The 15323-nt window shown below is 45.1% G+C and overlaps 1 protein-coding gene across 2 annotated transcripts in view; it reads right to left on the reverse strand.

Annotated features, from left to right (window-relative positions):
• LOC122386681 overlaps window positions 1–14865 on the reverse strand; it is a 28763-nt gene extending 13898 nt beyond the window's left edge. Inside the window, exons 1-4 of one of the 2 annotated variants that reach the window (XM_043376106.1) lie at window positions 14858–14865; window positions 11678–11806; window positions 7887–7991; window positions 535–681 (exon numbers count right to left, since the gene is read on the reverse strand). In XM_043376106.1, coding sequence (XP_043232041.1) covers window positions 535–681; window positions 7887–7991; window positions 11678–11684 — 259 coding nt within the window. In that variant the 5' untranslated portion in view covers window positions 11685–11806; window positions 14858–14865. Of the gene's footprint in view, window positions 1–534; window positions 682–7886; window positions 7992–11677; window positions 11807–14405; window positions 14714–14857 lie in introns of those variants that run through there. The other variant, XM_043376109.1, reaches the window with a different exon arrangement.
• Between the last annotated feature and the right edge of the window lie 458 nt (window positions 14866–15323).

Below are 15323 nucleotides of genomic sequence, written 5' to 3' on the forward strand. Positions count from 1 at the left end.
AAATCGATTTAAGCGTGTCATGGAAACGTAGTGACTGTTGAAGGCTGAAGAAGGTGATTCGATTACAGCCCTCGTTGCGAGCCTCTAACAGAGACGGTCTGCGGTTGACAGATGGCCATACCTGGGCCCTGTTCGATCGCTGTTTTTTATCAGCAGACTATGACGTCGGCGCCTGATTGCTGTCACGGTTACATGACGTCATCACAGCAGGCTACGTGCTATGTAAAGGAGACATCATGATGCTGTACTGAAAACCTATCTCGCTTCAGCACTTGACCATAGTAAGGGCTGAACAGACGTCAGCAGCTACGTCACGGCTTGCGTGCGTTTCTCTGTCTCTTATTGGTCAACAGCACCAACCAAACAGCATAGCCCTCGCCCTCGCGCCTCAACACAGTAAGCCATCTAGTGGGCTGTTGGGGAAGCTGCTTTGGCAGCAGCGGGTGAAAAGCGCCCCGATTAAAATAATTGGTTGTCCAAATACATGTAAAATGCATGTAAGATGGATGCGTAATCTGCTAAACCCATCCTCACCTGTTGCTGGCACTGTGCGGGCAGCTACGACATCCTGGAAGACTGCACTTCTTATGTTGTCCCAATTGTCAGTTTCCACAGCCTGTCTGGCACTCCATGACTGCCCTTCTGGATTATGTTGATCACCGGAAGATGGCTGATGTTGTTCTGAAAAGCACATGGACAACCAGCTGAAGATATAGGGGAAAGTGGGTGTATTGCGCCCTCCTAACTAATTGCGCCCGCCCACATTCCCACGAATTCAATGGCATGTTTAGTATTTTGTTTTCGAAAACATTATTTTCACCACTGGATAATTCCTTTTATGGCCCAAGCTCTCCGATGAAGCCAATCAGCAAGGCTCATTACGCCATCAAAGATATTACGGCGTTTTCTTAGCTTTTTTGCAGCATTTTGAACCGTCGGCTATAAAAATAGGCGATACATGTGTGATTTTGAGAGTGATATTTGGAAAGAAAAATCATTTTTTTCATTATATTTCACTGAAACAGTAAACATCCTTCAGTATCTTTATGGTAACTTCTACGCTTTTATTAAAAAGTACCTCAATTTTAATTGCGCCCATGGCAATTGCGCCAGGGGGGCGCAAATAGAATAATGGTGTAGCTATTGTATCACGACAGTATGAATGCATCATTAACTGATTGCGATAAAGAAAGAGTTTTATGTCAGGTAGGGGAGCAACCCGCCATCGTCAGTCCAAAAAATATTTCTCTCGTCGAACTTATAATGTAGCTGCCATTTAGGCTATGAACTTGCAGTGTAATTGACGAAATACGGCATTTTTAACATGGACTCAGGCGTGAGAGGTGACAGCTATGATACAAAGTTAGAAACTGATGTCAAAAAAGTTGTCGAAACAATAAAAATATTAATTTTGAGAGAAACGATTGAAAATATAACCGTCTAGGCGCATACGTTCATATATATCTAGTCGGTTACATCAAACGTTTTCGTTCCACTTCACAAGCATACCGGACATAAGTAAAGTTATTTACCTGCGCAAAAAAACATCGCGATTTATATCTACATCCAGGGCTGCGGAGTCGATGGATTTTCGGCGACTCCGACTCCGACTCCGACTCCGACTTTAAAAAACCAGCTCCGACTCCGACTCCGACTCCGGGCAGAATTGTCGACTCCGACCGACTCCAACTCCCGACTCCGACTCCGCAGACCTAGCAGGGCTGCGGAGTCGACAGATTTTCGGTGACTCCGACTCCGACTCCGGCTCGGGTTTCTAAAATCGACTCCGACTCCGACTCCGACTCCGGTCACAACTGTCGACTCCGACCGACTCCGACTCCGACTCCGACTCCGACTCCGCAGCCCTGTCTACATCTATTATGCATCGAGCTTGATTCACATAATACATGTTCAAGTAAGCCACAATGACATAGACTGCCGGAGTGTATGCATTCCTTCTCCTTTGCTTAGCCATGTTAAAGGATAGGGCGCAATTGGGTTCTAATTGCGCCATCCCCCTGGCGCAATTTACATCAGTTGTTGGTAAATGCGCCCTTTTGCATGTTTTTGAAAAAGCAGCTGTCAGAAGCAAACGAAACATTCTTAATTGATCGGAAGGCTCTTAAATCGTAGCCAATGAGTTCCTCTTTGAAATGGTGAACAGTTCATGCTTACATCTCCAGTGGTTTTCTTACAATTAGCGTTTTTCCTTAAGGTGGCGCAATTCACCCTCCTTCCCCTAGCACATGCATTGACAATTGCAATGCATGCATGAGCCAACAAGCCCAAACAAAAACATCAGCTTCATTGAAAATAATATGATTAAATAAAGCGCAGTTTTAAGGCGCTTTATTATATATATAATTTACCAGTATAACGCCTTTTGGGGCGACTAACGGAGCGAGCGAGAGGGTGGGCCTTGCACGTGCGAAATTGCGAGGGGGTACCTCCAACTGACTTGTGCACGGCACCCTACTAACTGGTCTCTAGCGATGTGCCAAATTTGGGCACAATCGGCCCAGCCGTTCTCGAGATCTGGAAGCGGCACCCTGCACGTGCGCACGTGCAAAATGGGTCGCAACTGACTTGTGCACGGCACCCTACTAACCGGTCCCTAACTGTGTACCAAATTTGAGCGCAATCGGTCGAGCCGTTCTCGAGATCTGGAAACGACCCCTGCACGTGCGCACGTGCAGCAACGCCCCAACTCTGGCACATGTATATGCAGTGCCTAGTGGGTGCCTACCTACATGCCAACTTTCAGCGCAATCGGCCAAGTAGTTACCGAGATATTGCAACAATTACAAAAGTGACACCTCTTCGTTTTGCACGTGGCACGTGCATAAGGGGTCACCCACATGCATCGGGAATAGTCCAATACTTGGTAGAAGGAATGAAGCTACCCTACAAAAATTACCGCGTGTAAATCGGTCAAGTGGTTGCTGAGATATAAGCCTCGCAAAAGCGTGACCACGGCCGGCCGCTCATACTCAGAAATTTCCGTTAATCTAAGGAAAGACTACGCTCGCTTCGCTCGCTCCGTAATCAGCCACGTGACTTAGGTTTTTCATTACAGTTATAGAAAATGATGTTTTCGAAAAGACCAGTTTATATGAGCAATTCTGCAAATTAAAACCACATTTATTCAAAGTTTGGTGTTCGTATATTTGTTCATGAACAGTTCCGTCAACAATGCTTGTTTGTTTATTTGATTGCTCACGAATTCTGGCATTAAAGGGAAACTCCCGGCTCCCACCTTCGAAAAAGTTAATGAATTGGCATAAAAGTGATGTCGCTTGGTTGAGAAAGATAAAAAATGAATATCTACCAAATTTCACAGAAAAATATTCACTGGTATTCAAGATATCAGACTTTTACTTTTGTTTACTTTTTGGGACCTCCGCTATTCCTACGACGTCATTTGGAAGCAATAATTTGGCATCCTTAAATTGCGGCAGATGTTGCGCAATGCAGCATATATATCACCACGTGTTACCAAACGTTGTAGTTAAACATTTAAAAATCGTTAGATCTGCACTGCTGTCACACATTCAGAGGGGGCATTCAAATAGGTACATTAGCCCCTCTGAATCCATGTGCTGCAACTTTGAGATCAAATATTTCCAATTTGTAGCATTTTTCGATGTTGTGAGTACCCAAACCAGTAATTGCAGGCCAGGGACCCCAATTTGGCTATCTCAACTCAAAACTAATGTTAACCCTCGCACGACCAGGCCATTTCTCATAACACGAACGACCAGGGGGGGGGGGGTTGTTACGACCCCCCCCCCTGGCGTTTCGAAACGGAAGGTCGTAGAGCTTAGCGGAAAAAACCAACGGATTGCTCTCAACGAGATCTCGCGATTGGTGGTATATTTTTTGGTCCTAGGTCAACATTTGACCTACTTTTGACCGGTCAAAGGTCAAATTTTCGGAAAAATAGACATTTTTCAACTTTCCGCGGCGATTGCGCCAAAACGGTGAGAGATATCGACTTGAAACCTTCACTATCGTGTTCCTTGCACAATTCTCTATCGTTTGGTATGTATTTCGTTTCCCTAGCTCTAAAAATGGCGCGTTGGGAGCGCCGGAAGTCGGCAAGGTCACAGTCGGCGGCAGAAATTCGAAAAATCAAAATTTAAATTTTTGAAATCTGATTATATTTTCGGATTTGGGAGGTCCATTTGCTCCCTATAGAAGCTAATATTGCTGCATATTCCAATTGAGGTGACAAGAATTAGCAAAATAGTGGTTCGGGCGCTTTTCAAAAATAGTACCGGACGCTGTTCCTCTTATGACGTCATAACTCCGTGACCTGACCTGACCCGGTCAATTTTCTTGCACCACACGATAGCCAATGCTTGCCCCAACATGCATGGGAAGTTTCATCATGATCCATCAAACAATGTGGGTATCACCGGCAGAAAACCTAGGGATTCGGCGCACACGTTTGGTAACTGTCGGCCGGAGGCTGTACCTCTTATGACGTCATAACTCCGTGACCTGACATGACCCGATCAATTTTTTTTCGGCAAAAGATGCGCAAAGGTTGCCCCAGAGGGTATTGAAAATTTCAGCCCGTTACGACAAGCCGTTTAGCGTGCACTTCGAAAAAACCTCAGGGGGGGGGTTGATACAACCCCCCCCCCTAGGCGTTCTAGGGTTAAGGTGTCAGGGTCACTTAAAAGGTCACGTGTGTACGAGCAGTGCCCTGTTCACGAACTGTTCGTGGACGTTCATGAACAAGGCCGCATTTTTATAGCTTTTGCGCTGGTATTCCCATACAGTAACTCACACGGTTATAGTCGTCTTTTTTTCGCCAAGTAAAAAACGCGCAAATCGTATCTCAAGCCCATAATATCAAGGTTTATTATGATTCATTCAATGCTAAAGCTTAAATTTGCATTCTAGACATTGCATGACATCAAACAAGACATAAAATTTTAACTTGTTTGGTGTAATTCTAGCTTTTCACTCATAACTTCTGATCAAACTGGGCTAGCGAGTCAGTTGAACCATTAATTGACTCAGAAAGAACTGCCACATCGAATGATATGCAGAACGATATTTTCCCAGCAGCTTTCTGGCCCAAGTGGCTTTGACCTGAGGGCTGTTCGGGTCCCTGCAGCATAGATCTGTGCTGCGTGCGTCATACTTGGGTGACGTCAACCGCCTGGCTCCGCCCACTCTCCGCCGACACGCCGCGGCCGAGCGTCGCTGCAGCCTGTTTCAAACGCGGCGAACCGTTGCGCGGATGGACTGGTGATTGTCGCTCAAATAACGTTTAAATTGCGTTCAAATGTGGTGAATCCCAATGTGCCACCGAAAAGAGTGATAACACTATACAACAGTCATTTTGTTCCTGAGTTGCGACCAATTTTTTTGGACTCATTGGAACTCATTATAACCGAAATGGGCATTTGTTTTGACCTGAAAATGCTTTTCCGGTTTTCAGAGACGATTTTCGATTTTTAGCCCCGAAATTCGGTTTTTGGCCCACCGTGTCCGGTGTAATTGAGTAATCGACTCGAGTAACTTTCACGCCTTTTGTATGCCACAAGCTTTCAATGGATATCCGGTTTTGCATATTTGCGTGTAAAAATAACGTCATAAATCTATGTTAAAGTAAGAAAATGTTGAAATTTGGTAAAAATTTGACATTTTTCCCCATTTCATTTCAAAATAGAGAGAAAAAAAACTAAAGGCCCTATCCAAATTCTGAGCCCAGTTCCTTGAAGAGCAATCAATTTCCGTTCGGAAGGTACTATTTTAGTGCATTTTATCGGTTTACTGTGGCGTTCGGATTGAGTCACTTGAAAAACGGGCCCCCAGCCATTTCCATGACAATATGTGTTCAGTGCATGAAGAATCATTCTAAAAAATGGAGGTACAGATCAAGATTCTGAGCGACAGGACTGATCAAAAGTAAGTTCCTGCGTGTGACCCGAGGTCACAAGGGGTCAACAACATGACCTCAGTTGACCCCTCGTTGACCCTATGGCGTTAACATACGTTATCAGGTTAATGCTATGTGATATGAACTAGGATATGTGTTTAGGTTAACTCAATCTGGACGCCACAGAAATCCGATAAAATGCACTAAAAAAGTACCTTCCGAACGGAAATTGAATGCTCTTCAAGGAACTGGGCTCAGAATTTGGATAGGGCCTTAAGTTTTTCCTTTATTTTGAAATGAAATGGAAAAAATGTAAAAAAAATCCAAATTTTAACATTTTCTAACTTTAACATAGATTTATGACGTCATTTTTAGGCGCAAGTATGCAAAACCAGGTATCATTCGAAAGCACGTGGCATAGGAAAGACGATGAAAGTTACCGTGAATCGATTGCTCAATTACATCGGACACGGTGGGCCAAAAACCGAATTTCGGGGCCAAAAATCGAAAATCGGCCCTGAACACCGGAAACACATTTTCAGATCAAAACTAATGCCCATTTCGGTTATGATAGGACCCAATGAATAAGAAAAATTCGGTCGCTTTCCAGGAACAGAAAATCTTTTATTTTTTGTTGCATAGTGTAATGATACCCAAAAAACAGCATACAAACCGCTTACAATAAGAAATATTGGACGGTTAACTTTAATCCGCGCCACTTTCGCCTCCTGCAGCACCGAATTTCGTGCTGCAGGAAAACGAAGTATGCTTCAGTAGTTGACGTCACACAGGCGGTGACGCAGTGGTGTGGGCGGGACTAACAGGAGCCGTAGCCCTCACTGCGCATGCGTGCTGCAGCATATTTCATTTTGGCTGCGCAGCCGAACAGCCCTCTGATCTTGACCTGAGGTCAACATCCTAAAATTATTAGAAAGGGACCATATCCACCCCCTCTTCACCGTGATAGCGAACTATTCATGAACGTTCGTGAACTGTTCGCTGTTTGTTCACCAAATTTGGCTGATGACGTCACCCCACTTGTTCGCGATCAAACTCAATTTAGAAATCAAAACTCAATTTAAAAAAAAATATATGTATATTTGGCAATTCTTGACTTCTTAGTGCAAAACAAAGACCACCATAAGACTCCCCGTGACGCGCTGTATGGTACAGACTACCGATACCCATTTTATGTAAACAATATCAACTATACAATTTGACCTCATTTGACCTGACCTTTACAAGAACGTAGCCGCAACTGGTCCCAAAGGTTGCCTGAACCACAACATCGCATTTGTCATGTAAAATGAACCATAAAACATGTACCATGACACTTTCATACTGTGACCCTCAGTGACCTGACCTGGTACCTATCAGTGACCTCAAAAAGCAGAATATGCGTTTGTCAAACAATCACCCATCGATGAGTTTCAATCGCATATGCATTTTTCGATTTTACAACACCTTTCTAGGAGTATCTGTTAACGGTAAAAATTCGACCTTTGACCTGACCTCACCTGTCACGTCATTGGTTGGACCAAGGTCAATGAAATTGGGTCACAAGGTAATTCCCTGGTGGGGATATCATACGCCGTTTGAATGTTGAAAATCGGCTAGTAACTTTCCGAGATCTTAGGGGGGGGGGGGCTATCGCCCGCCCCCCACGGGTCCGGGTGGTAGGGTCGGCCGATAGCCCTACGGGGTGCGGGTTACCGGTTAACCGTTGTTGTGTGCACCAGAATTGTCTGCTATTGTCAGTCGCAGGCAGCTGATATCTCCTCTAAAAATGTTCTATAGGTCGCAAAAATCGTGGCGAAATCCAGCCTCCTCTAATCATTTTTGGGGAGGATCCAGTGGAATAGACCCCTAGAAGACAAAACCTTTGGTGGTAATGGATGCTACCACAAGCAGGTGAAATTGTGATATAACTAAGATATGCTAATAAAGAAGCAGTTCGGACACTCACATTTATCATATAACATGAACATACCTTGATCGAATGCCCCTTGCAACTCCAGTTCTAATGTTGCTGCAGGAGCTGCAACATGATGGTCACTAGGCCTGACCATGTTCTTCTGATGAGCACCAGCTTTTCCTGAAAATTGGAACATTATTTACTGTGACGCATTATAAACAGGTAGGGTGGGGCACTATTGTGCAAAATAATGGATAATTAATATTCCAAATATATGTTCTTTGGTTGGAGCAATGATAAAATTGTTGATTGTGGTATGGAAAACAACTCTTGCAAATATTTTTTACCTAGAAGAGTCATCTGCTAACATTTTTTTTCTATTAAAAAAGACTTCTAATAACTCTATTGGTTTGCACGAAACTACCCAGTGCATGGGGCACTTTGTACAAGGGGTAGGGCACTTCAGCACACCCCACAAAGTTCAAAAAATGGCAGGGGTGGGGTAACCAATAAGCATTTGGGGTGAGCACCAAGAATGGGCTACCAGCTGCCGGCCATCGGCCCGCCTCCCTGACCTCGCCCAGGCGACGTGACTCCCATTTCATGACATCGCATGCACCGTGGCCGGCCGCGCCGGGAGCCGAGACTGAGCTCTAGGCGAGCATCATAAATGAAACCTACTACACAGTCAGTCATAGACCGCAATGATGAAAAAAGGTTGCACGAATGTGTCCCTACAGTGCGTACACGAACCTACCCCACGCCACTATTTTTTGTAGACATATTTCAAAATCTATTGTTGGGAAATGGTACTTGAACATGCAAATTTGCAGCAGTTCCATAAATAGTGAGCTTCTCGAACGTAAAATTATAAAACTTAACCCCATTTTTTTTAGAGTCAGGATTACAAAAATGGATGCAATGAAAAGGTTTAAAAATGCACAAAGATTATACCTTTGTGATTTTATGCTGGGGAAGTGTTGCCTTCCACAGTGAAGTGGGGGCCTCAACGCTAGGAATATTTTTATAATCTACCTTGACCAGGAGCAACTACTTGTGATCCCATGAAATATGCCCCATGCACGAAAGTGCTCTGGGGCCGTATTCACGTCGACTTCGTAAGTCGATTTTCTTTCCCAAGTATAATTTGGTATTCACGTAGACACTTCGTAAGTTTTTATCGACGGAGTTCACGTGATTAAAAAAAAAAATCTGAAGAATTAGGTCATGCGTAAGAAAATTCTTACGAAAATGATCGACGTGAATACGGCCCCTGCTTTCAACTAAAGGGTGTTCCATATCCCTCGCCCACACATGGGGGGGATTGCCACCCCCCCCCGCAGGTAGTTTTTCTGCTCTGCACTAACATTTTTAGAGATAGAAGCTTGATTTTTCGTATCCTCTATCCTTTCTTGATATCCACTGAAAATTTCAAGTTTCTGTGGTTTTTGGTTTTGGAGATATGACCTTGTTCTTTAAAATGACAAATACCCAATATCTTTCGTTGGTTATGGGCCTTGTGAGCTTTTGACACCTTGATTTCGGCCTTTTTTGCCAGTCTTACCTCCCACCTATCATGAAACATGTTGTTCGACGATGTACAGATGTCAAGGTCAGGGTCAAGGTCAACCAAGGTCTTCTAAAAACATTGCATTTTAGGCAGGCTGAATTTACTTTTCGTGAAGTTTCTTTGGCTGTATTTTCGGTAAAAGCTCATTTCATAATCTCATGTAATATGGACACATAAACAATCGGTGCAAACATCAGTATACACACAGACACACACTGACATACAAACACATATCATTGACCTTGACCTAACTTGACCTGAAATTACCTCAGCAGCAAAAACGTGGTCGGATAGTGTGACAAAGAGGTTCTAGCTGGCTTGGCACCACACAACGGCGTCGTCATTGGTATATGATGAGCAGCGCACTTGATATCCAACGGTGACCCAAGACAGCAACAGTGTTAAGTTTGACCTGACCTGGAAGGTCAATGACTGACCTGAGAAGGTAAAACTGGGTATCATTGGATTCGTCTCTTCCCAAAGAATCTTTTTGGTCTTTACCGCGAAGCTCTATCTCCAACAGGAACGAAATGGCGCGGAAGTGGTAGCAACCCCCCCCCCCCCCCATGTGCGTTCTAGGATGGGAAAATGCCATGTGTCATTCTCTGCAAACATCACAACAACCTTCAAATGCATGCTAAGCATATTTAGTTTAGTTTAGTTTATTGACACATCACCAACGGGCTGACAACCAATTACTGATGAAGTCATATGATAAAACATGCTTAGGGTTGAAACTTATTCCGGAGCGAGCGAAACGAGCGGAGTCTTACGTAGAATAACGGAAATTTCTGAGTATGAGCGGCCGGCCGGCCGGCCGTGGTCACGATTTTGCGACGCTCATCTAGTCAGCAACCACTTGACCGATTTACATGCGGTAATTTTTGTAGGGTAGCTTCATTCCTTCTACCAAGTATTGGACTATTCCCGATGCATGTGAGTGACCCCTTATGCACGTGCCACGTGCAAAACGAAGAGGTGTCAGTTTTGTAATAGTTGCAATATCTCGGTGACTACTTGGCCGATTGCGCTCAAAGTTGGCATGTAGGTACGCACCCACTAAGCAATGGATATCCATGTGCCAGAGTTGGGGTGCTGTTGCACGTGCGCACGTGCCGGGGTCGTTTCCAGATCTCGAGAACGGCTGGACCGATGGCGCTCAAATTTGGTACACGGTTAGGGACCAGTTAGTAGGGTGCCGTGCACAAGTCAGTTGGGACCCATTGTGCACGTGCGCACGTGCAGGGTGCCGCTTCCAGATCTCGAGAACGGCTGGGCCGATTGTGCTCAAATTTGGCACATTGCTGGAGACCGGTTAGTAGGGTGCCATGCACAAGTCAGCTGGAGGCACCCCTCGAAATTTCGCACGTGCAAGGCCCACCCTCTCGCTCGCTCAGTTAGTCGCCCCAAAAGGCGTTATACTGGTAAATATTGCTTGCCCACAGGCATGACCATTCTTGGTCTTTACTTGAGTTTAAGTCACTTCATATTATACCTTTTGGCATCACGAAAAGTGGCGACACTTGCGCTAGCGCTGTCAGCACCTTGAGCATTCTAAACAACAAATTTGGCTAATAAGCCAGTGACAATTTCGGGGTCCAGAGTGTCAGGTAACCAGAGGTGGAGATCTCGGGGGTGGGGGTTGGGGGGGGGGTCAGGCAGGACCCCCCCTGAAAACGAATTACTGCTATGTAAGTCAATGGTACTGCATCCAGCCCGCCTCCATCTGTCCGGCCAGGACCCCCCCCCCCCTGACATTTTGACAGATTTCCACCCCTGGAGGTAACCTATGGCAGCACAAGCCATTCAGTTTAAGAGTTGATTTTGATATTATTTAGGCCAAACATGGATCATTTATGAAAACTGCAATTCATTATTGTACTGATCCAACAAGTATGTTTGCTTTTTTTCTGAAATAATTCATTGAAAAATGAGTATATGCGTACTCAGCCAAATTCGCCCATTACCATGGCAACCTAAGTTTGTTTGGCCCTCAGAGTCGCAGTTACTAAACTCAGGTGTCCCCACTTCTTGTCGGAAGCGTTCTACCTGGTTCACATAGCTTTGTTTGACCCATACATCCGCACTAAGCCAGCTGGCAACAGGCAAGAGGGCCACAACAGACCTAAGAGGGCTGTGCTGCTATCTACTGTGTTACATTTTTTATTATTCATATTAATGCTGGTGAACAAGGTGCAGGTGAGGCCGGTCAGGGGGGGGGGGGTATATGGTACTTTGCAGGCACCCAGGCCCACAGCCATATACAAAACCATTCAGCCATTTATGAAATACTGACCTTTCATTGCCCTTGGCTTGTGACATTTGCCTGGTTTAGAGTTGCCTCTTCTATTATTTAGATAGCGGCCATGAGCCTGAAGCGATACTTCACTTTCCTGAAGAACTGAATCATCAAACAGCAAGTCATCTGTAAAAAAGGAAGTGCTTTTGTTAGTTAAAGCCCCATGAATGTGGGCCTGCCTGTTCACTGTGCTAATTCGCTTGTTAGTCAATAATATGACGTCATCACATTACGTCAGCTCAAGAAATGCGCCGCCAGTGTGCTGCTATCATCAGTGAAACAGGGCCCAGTTTTAAATACTGTGCCACCAGTGGAATACCTGGCCCTGTTCATCCAAAGTTTATTTCTCAACAGACTTATGATGTCTGCTCGTCTATTTACACCAGTTACCTGACTTCATCACTGCTAGCTATGTTATGTGTGAATGAAACCTTTACAACACACGTGGTTGTCCATAGTAAGGGCTGTGCAGATGTCAGCAGCCTACATCAGTGTATGTCAGCAATCCTGCCCCTGCGTGCATTTCTCAGCCTCTCATTGGTCAACAGCACAGTCCTTTCATAGTCTTGTCCAGTCCTGTCCCTACAACACAGTAGCCACCTAATGGGCTGTTGGGGAATGTACATGGCGCAGCCGGCAGGGTAGCTGTGTGCTATACCGAACATGGCGCAGCTGGCAGGGTAGCTGTGTGCCACCCCGAACAGGGAAAGCTGTGTTGACAGCAGCAAACAAACAGGGCCAGAGTCATAGCCCATAGGGTCTGTTCCCGTCGCTCCTCCAACCTCCTCCAAGCTCCCGTAACCTCCCGTTTCAAAAAATTGTTCCTGTCACTCCTCTAAGCTCATCCTAATTTCTATGCCAATTCCACATCTCACCACCATGTGAGTGCCCAAACTGGTAAGTGCAAGCCAAGGGACAGGGACCTCAATTTGGCTATCTTAACTCAGAACTAGCCTGACGGCTACGCACCCTAATCCACGAAGAAGAACTCAGAACTTATGCTAAGTGAGATGGTCTCCTTATGCGCCATCTGGGCCCTGTTTCACCGGTGATAGCAGCACGCTGCTATCACACGTGTCAAATTGGGTTTCCATGGAAACATCAACAAACCATGGCGTCGTCAAACTGTGTGATGTCATCAAATATTGCTGCTAACATCTTCACGACCGTGCGATCAGACAAATATATCAAACGCAATTCAACGAGACAGCAACTCTGTTCCAAACGCAGCTCATGGATTACACCAAACGTCATTAGTGTGACCTCATCACATTACGTCAGTTCGCGCAATTTGATAGTAGCGTGCTGCTATCACCGGTGAAACAGGGCCCTGGATGCCAAATCATTGCTTCCAAATGACATCATAGGAACAAACAGCAGAGGTCCCAAAAAGGGAACAAAATAGGATGTCTAATATGAATAGGTATCCTGTAAACAAGTTACCCAATATTTTAAGTGAAATTTGGTACACATTCATTTTTGATCCTTCAGCCGTGCTGCAGGCGCATTCAGCAAGCTGACATCATGCTTCAGCAGTGTTGGAGCTTGTTGGAGGGCTTGTTGATGTCTCCATGGAAACCCAAGCAGACATGAGTGCTGGCAACGCACCAAGGCCCTATATAGAAGGTATGCTCATTAGGCCGAAGCAGCGATTTCCGTGACCTCACTGGTACGAAGGGTCGGACGGCTGTAATGCAATCCTATGGAAAATGATCCAAACTTTAGGGCTTTCCCACATAGCTGCCAACCTCGACACTAAGGTAAAAATTATATCACATAAAAGCTCAAATCAAGACGAACAAGAAACCTATCTGACGTTTTTACGTATTACTAACGGCTTAGACTCTACTCAAGAATATTCAGAGCTCTGCATTAGGTACCTCACTTTTTCTGCCGTCTGCCACTACAAATGTCTAGTCGGCGCACGTGCGCTTGTCGAGCGGGGACCACCAGTCGGGCGATTCAGAGCTGCCGCCCAATCAGAACGCCGCAATGCCGTGACGTCATTGGTCGCACACGACAAGTTACGGAGATAGGGATGAGACAGCCCTGGCAACGCACTAGCAGCTCTGGTGAAACACCACCAAGAAATCACTTAATTGCCAAATAATTTTTTGAAGGCGGGAGGGTCAATTGTGTCGGCCACTTTCTAGGACCATGGCGCTGTTCAGTTGCTGTTTTTTAGTCAGCAGATTATAAAGTCAGCACCTGATTGCCATCACGGTTGCATGAAATCATCACAGTACGCTACGTGTTATGTAAAGGAGACATATATCCTTGCTTCAGCGATTGCCCCTGGTCAGCCTGACAGACGTCAGCAGCCTACGTCACGGCCTGCGTGCATTTCTCGACCACTCATTGGTCAACAGCACAGCCCTCGCATCTTAACACAGTTAGGCAATCTCAATCTAGCGGGCTGTTGGGGAAGCTGTTTTGGCAGCAGCGAGCGAACAGACACAGAGCCCACGTTTCACAACACTGCCAGCGAGCTGCCAGAGCTTGTCAAACAGGGTTTCTATGGAGACGTCACCTGCTAAATTACCATATCAACATATTGTTCGTATTAACCTATTTATTCAATCTACCAATGATACGAGCAAGCAGTTTGTTAACAGGAAAGTTACCAATGTTGATGTCATCTTGACAAATCCCAATTGGAATACTACCTCTGATAAAATTTAACTATTAAATAGACGATCAAAAAGCCTGATATTGGAGTACCTACCCATTTCATTCCAGGACGAGGACGTCGCATGGCGGAGTCCGGACGTTTTCCCAATGGCCTTGCTCATATTGTTTTGCAACGAGTCATGAACCCAACGCAACGCTACAGATCTCCAGCTGGTATGTTGAATGAAGCAATTAAGCAAACTTGCAAGCCGTGACCATTCAGTCCCTAATACTAAAAACTCGCGCAAGGGAAACAGGTCGAGGTACGCCGCGTCAACGAAACCGCGCAATAGTTTTCAGGACCCAAAATGGCGCCGAATGATTTCGCAAATCGCGCAATCCGCAAGTACAAATTTTATCGTCTCTATCGCCTTTTCCGCTTCCGCTTTCATCCCTAACCAGTACCGCCGTACCGACTTTTGTTTAGTATGCCATGCTACCAAAAGCAAAGGTTATTTGGTAGCTTCCGCTACCAAACAACTTTTCCTTCTTGGTAAGACCACCTACCAATTACTTCCGAGGATGGGTTGTTACGCGTATTTACAAATTGCAACCGAGCTCCGCCGTGGGGTAAGGTGGGCAGGGGTTTTCGCACTACGGCTGCGGTTGAACTACCGTCTGTGGTAGAAACTTCAGGATGATGGCGCGTTTCATACGAAATCTGGCGCAATATTTGTTTGCTTCTGAACTTGTATTGTTATTGCTGTGAACTCTTGAAGTGGGAGTGTTTCAATAGCAATTTGTGGATTATTTGGGTTTCTTGATATAAAAATCGAATAATATTATGAAACATTGTGTGGAAACTGCAAATACTGATTTAATCAATTGCTTAGTTTGGGAATTGATACACATTTTGTAGAGGTTTGTCTGGCAAATGGTGTAACAAACTTCAAGCCTATCATGATCTGAAGCTGTTGTAACAAATCAAAATTGCTTTGATGTTTCATAGTACCTTGTTGGAAAGACTGGAGCA

Source organism: Amphibalanus amphitrite, unplaced genomic scaffold (assembly GCF_019059575.1).
Source record: "Amphibalanus amphitrite isolate SeventyFive unplaced genomic scaffold, NRLGWU_Aamphi_draft 000259F_arrow, whole genome shotgun sequence".
NCBI classification, from domain to species: Eukaryota; Metazoa; Arthropoda; class Thecostraca; order Balanomorpha; family Balanidae; genus Amphibalanus; species Amphibalanus amphitrite.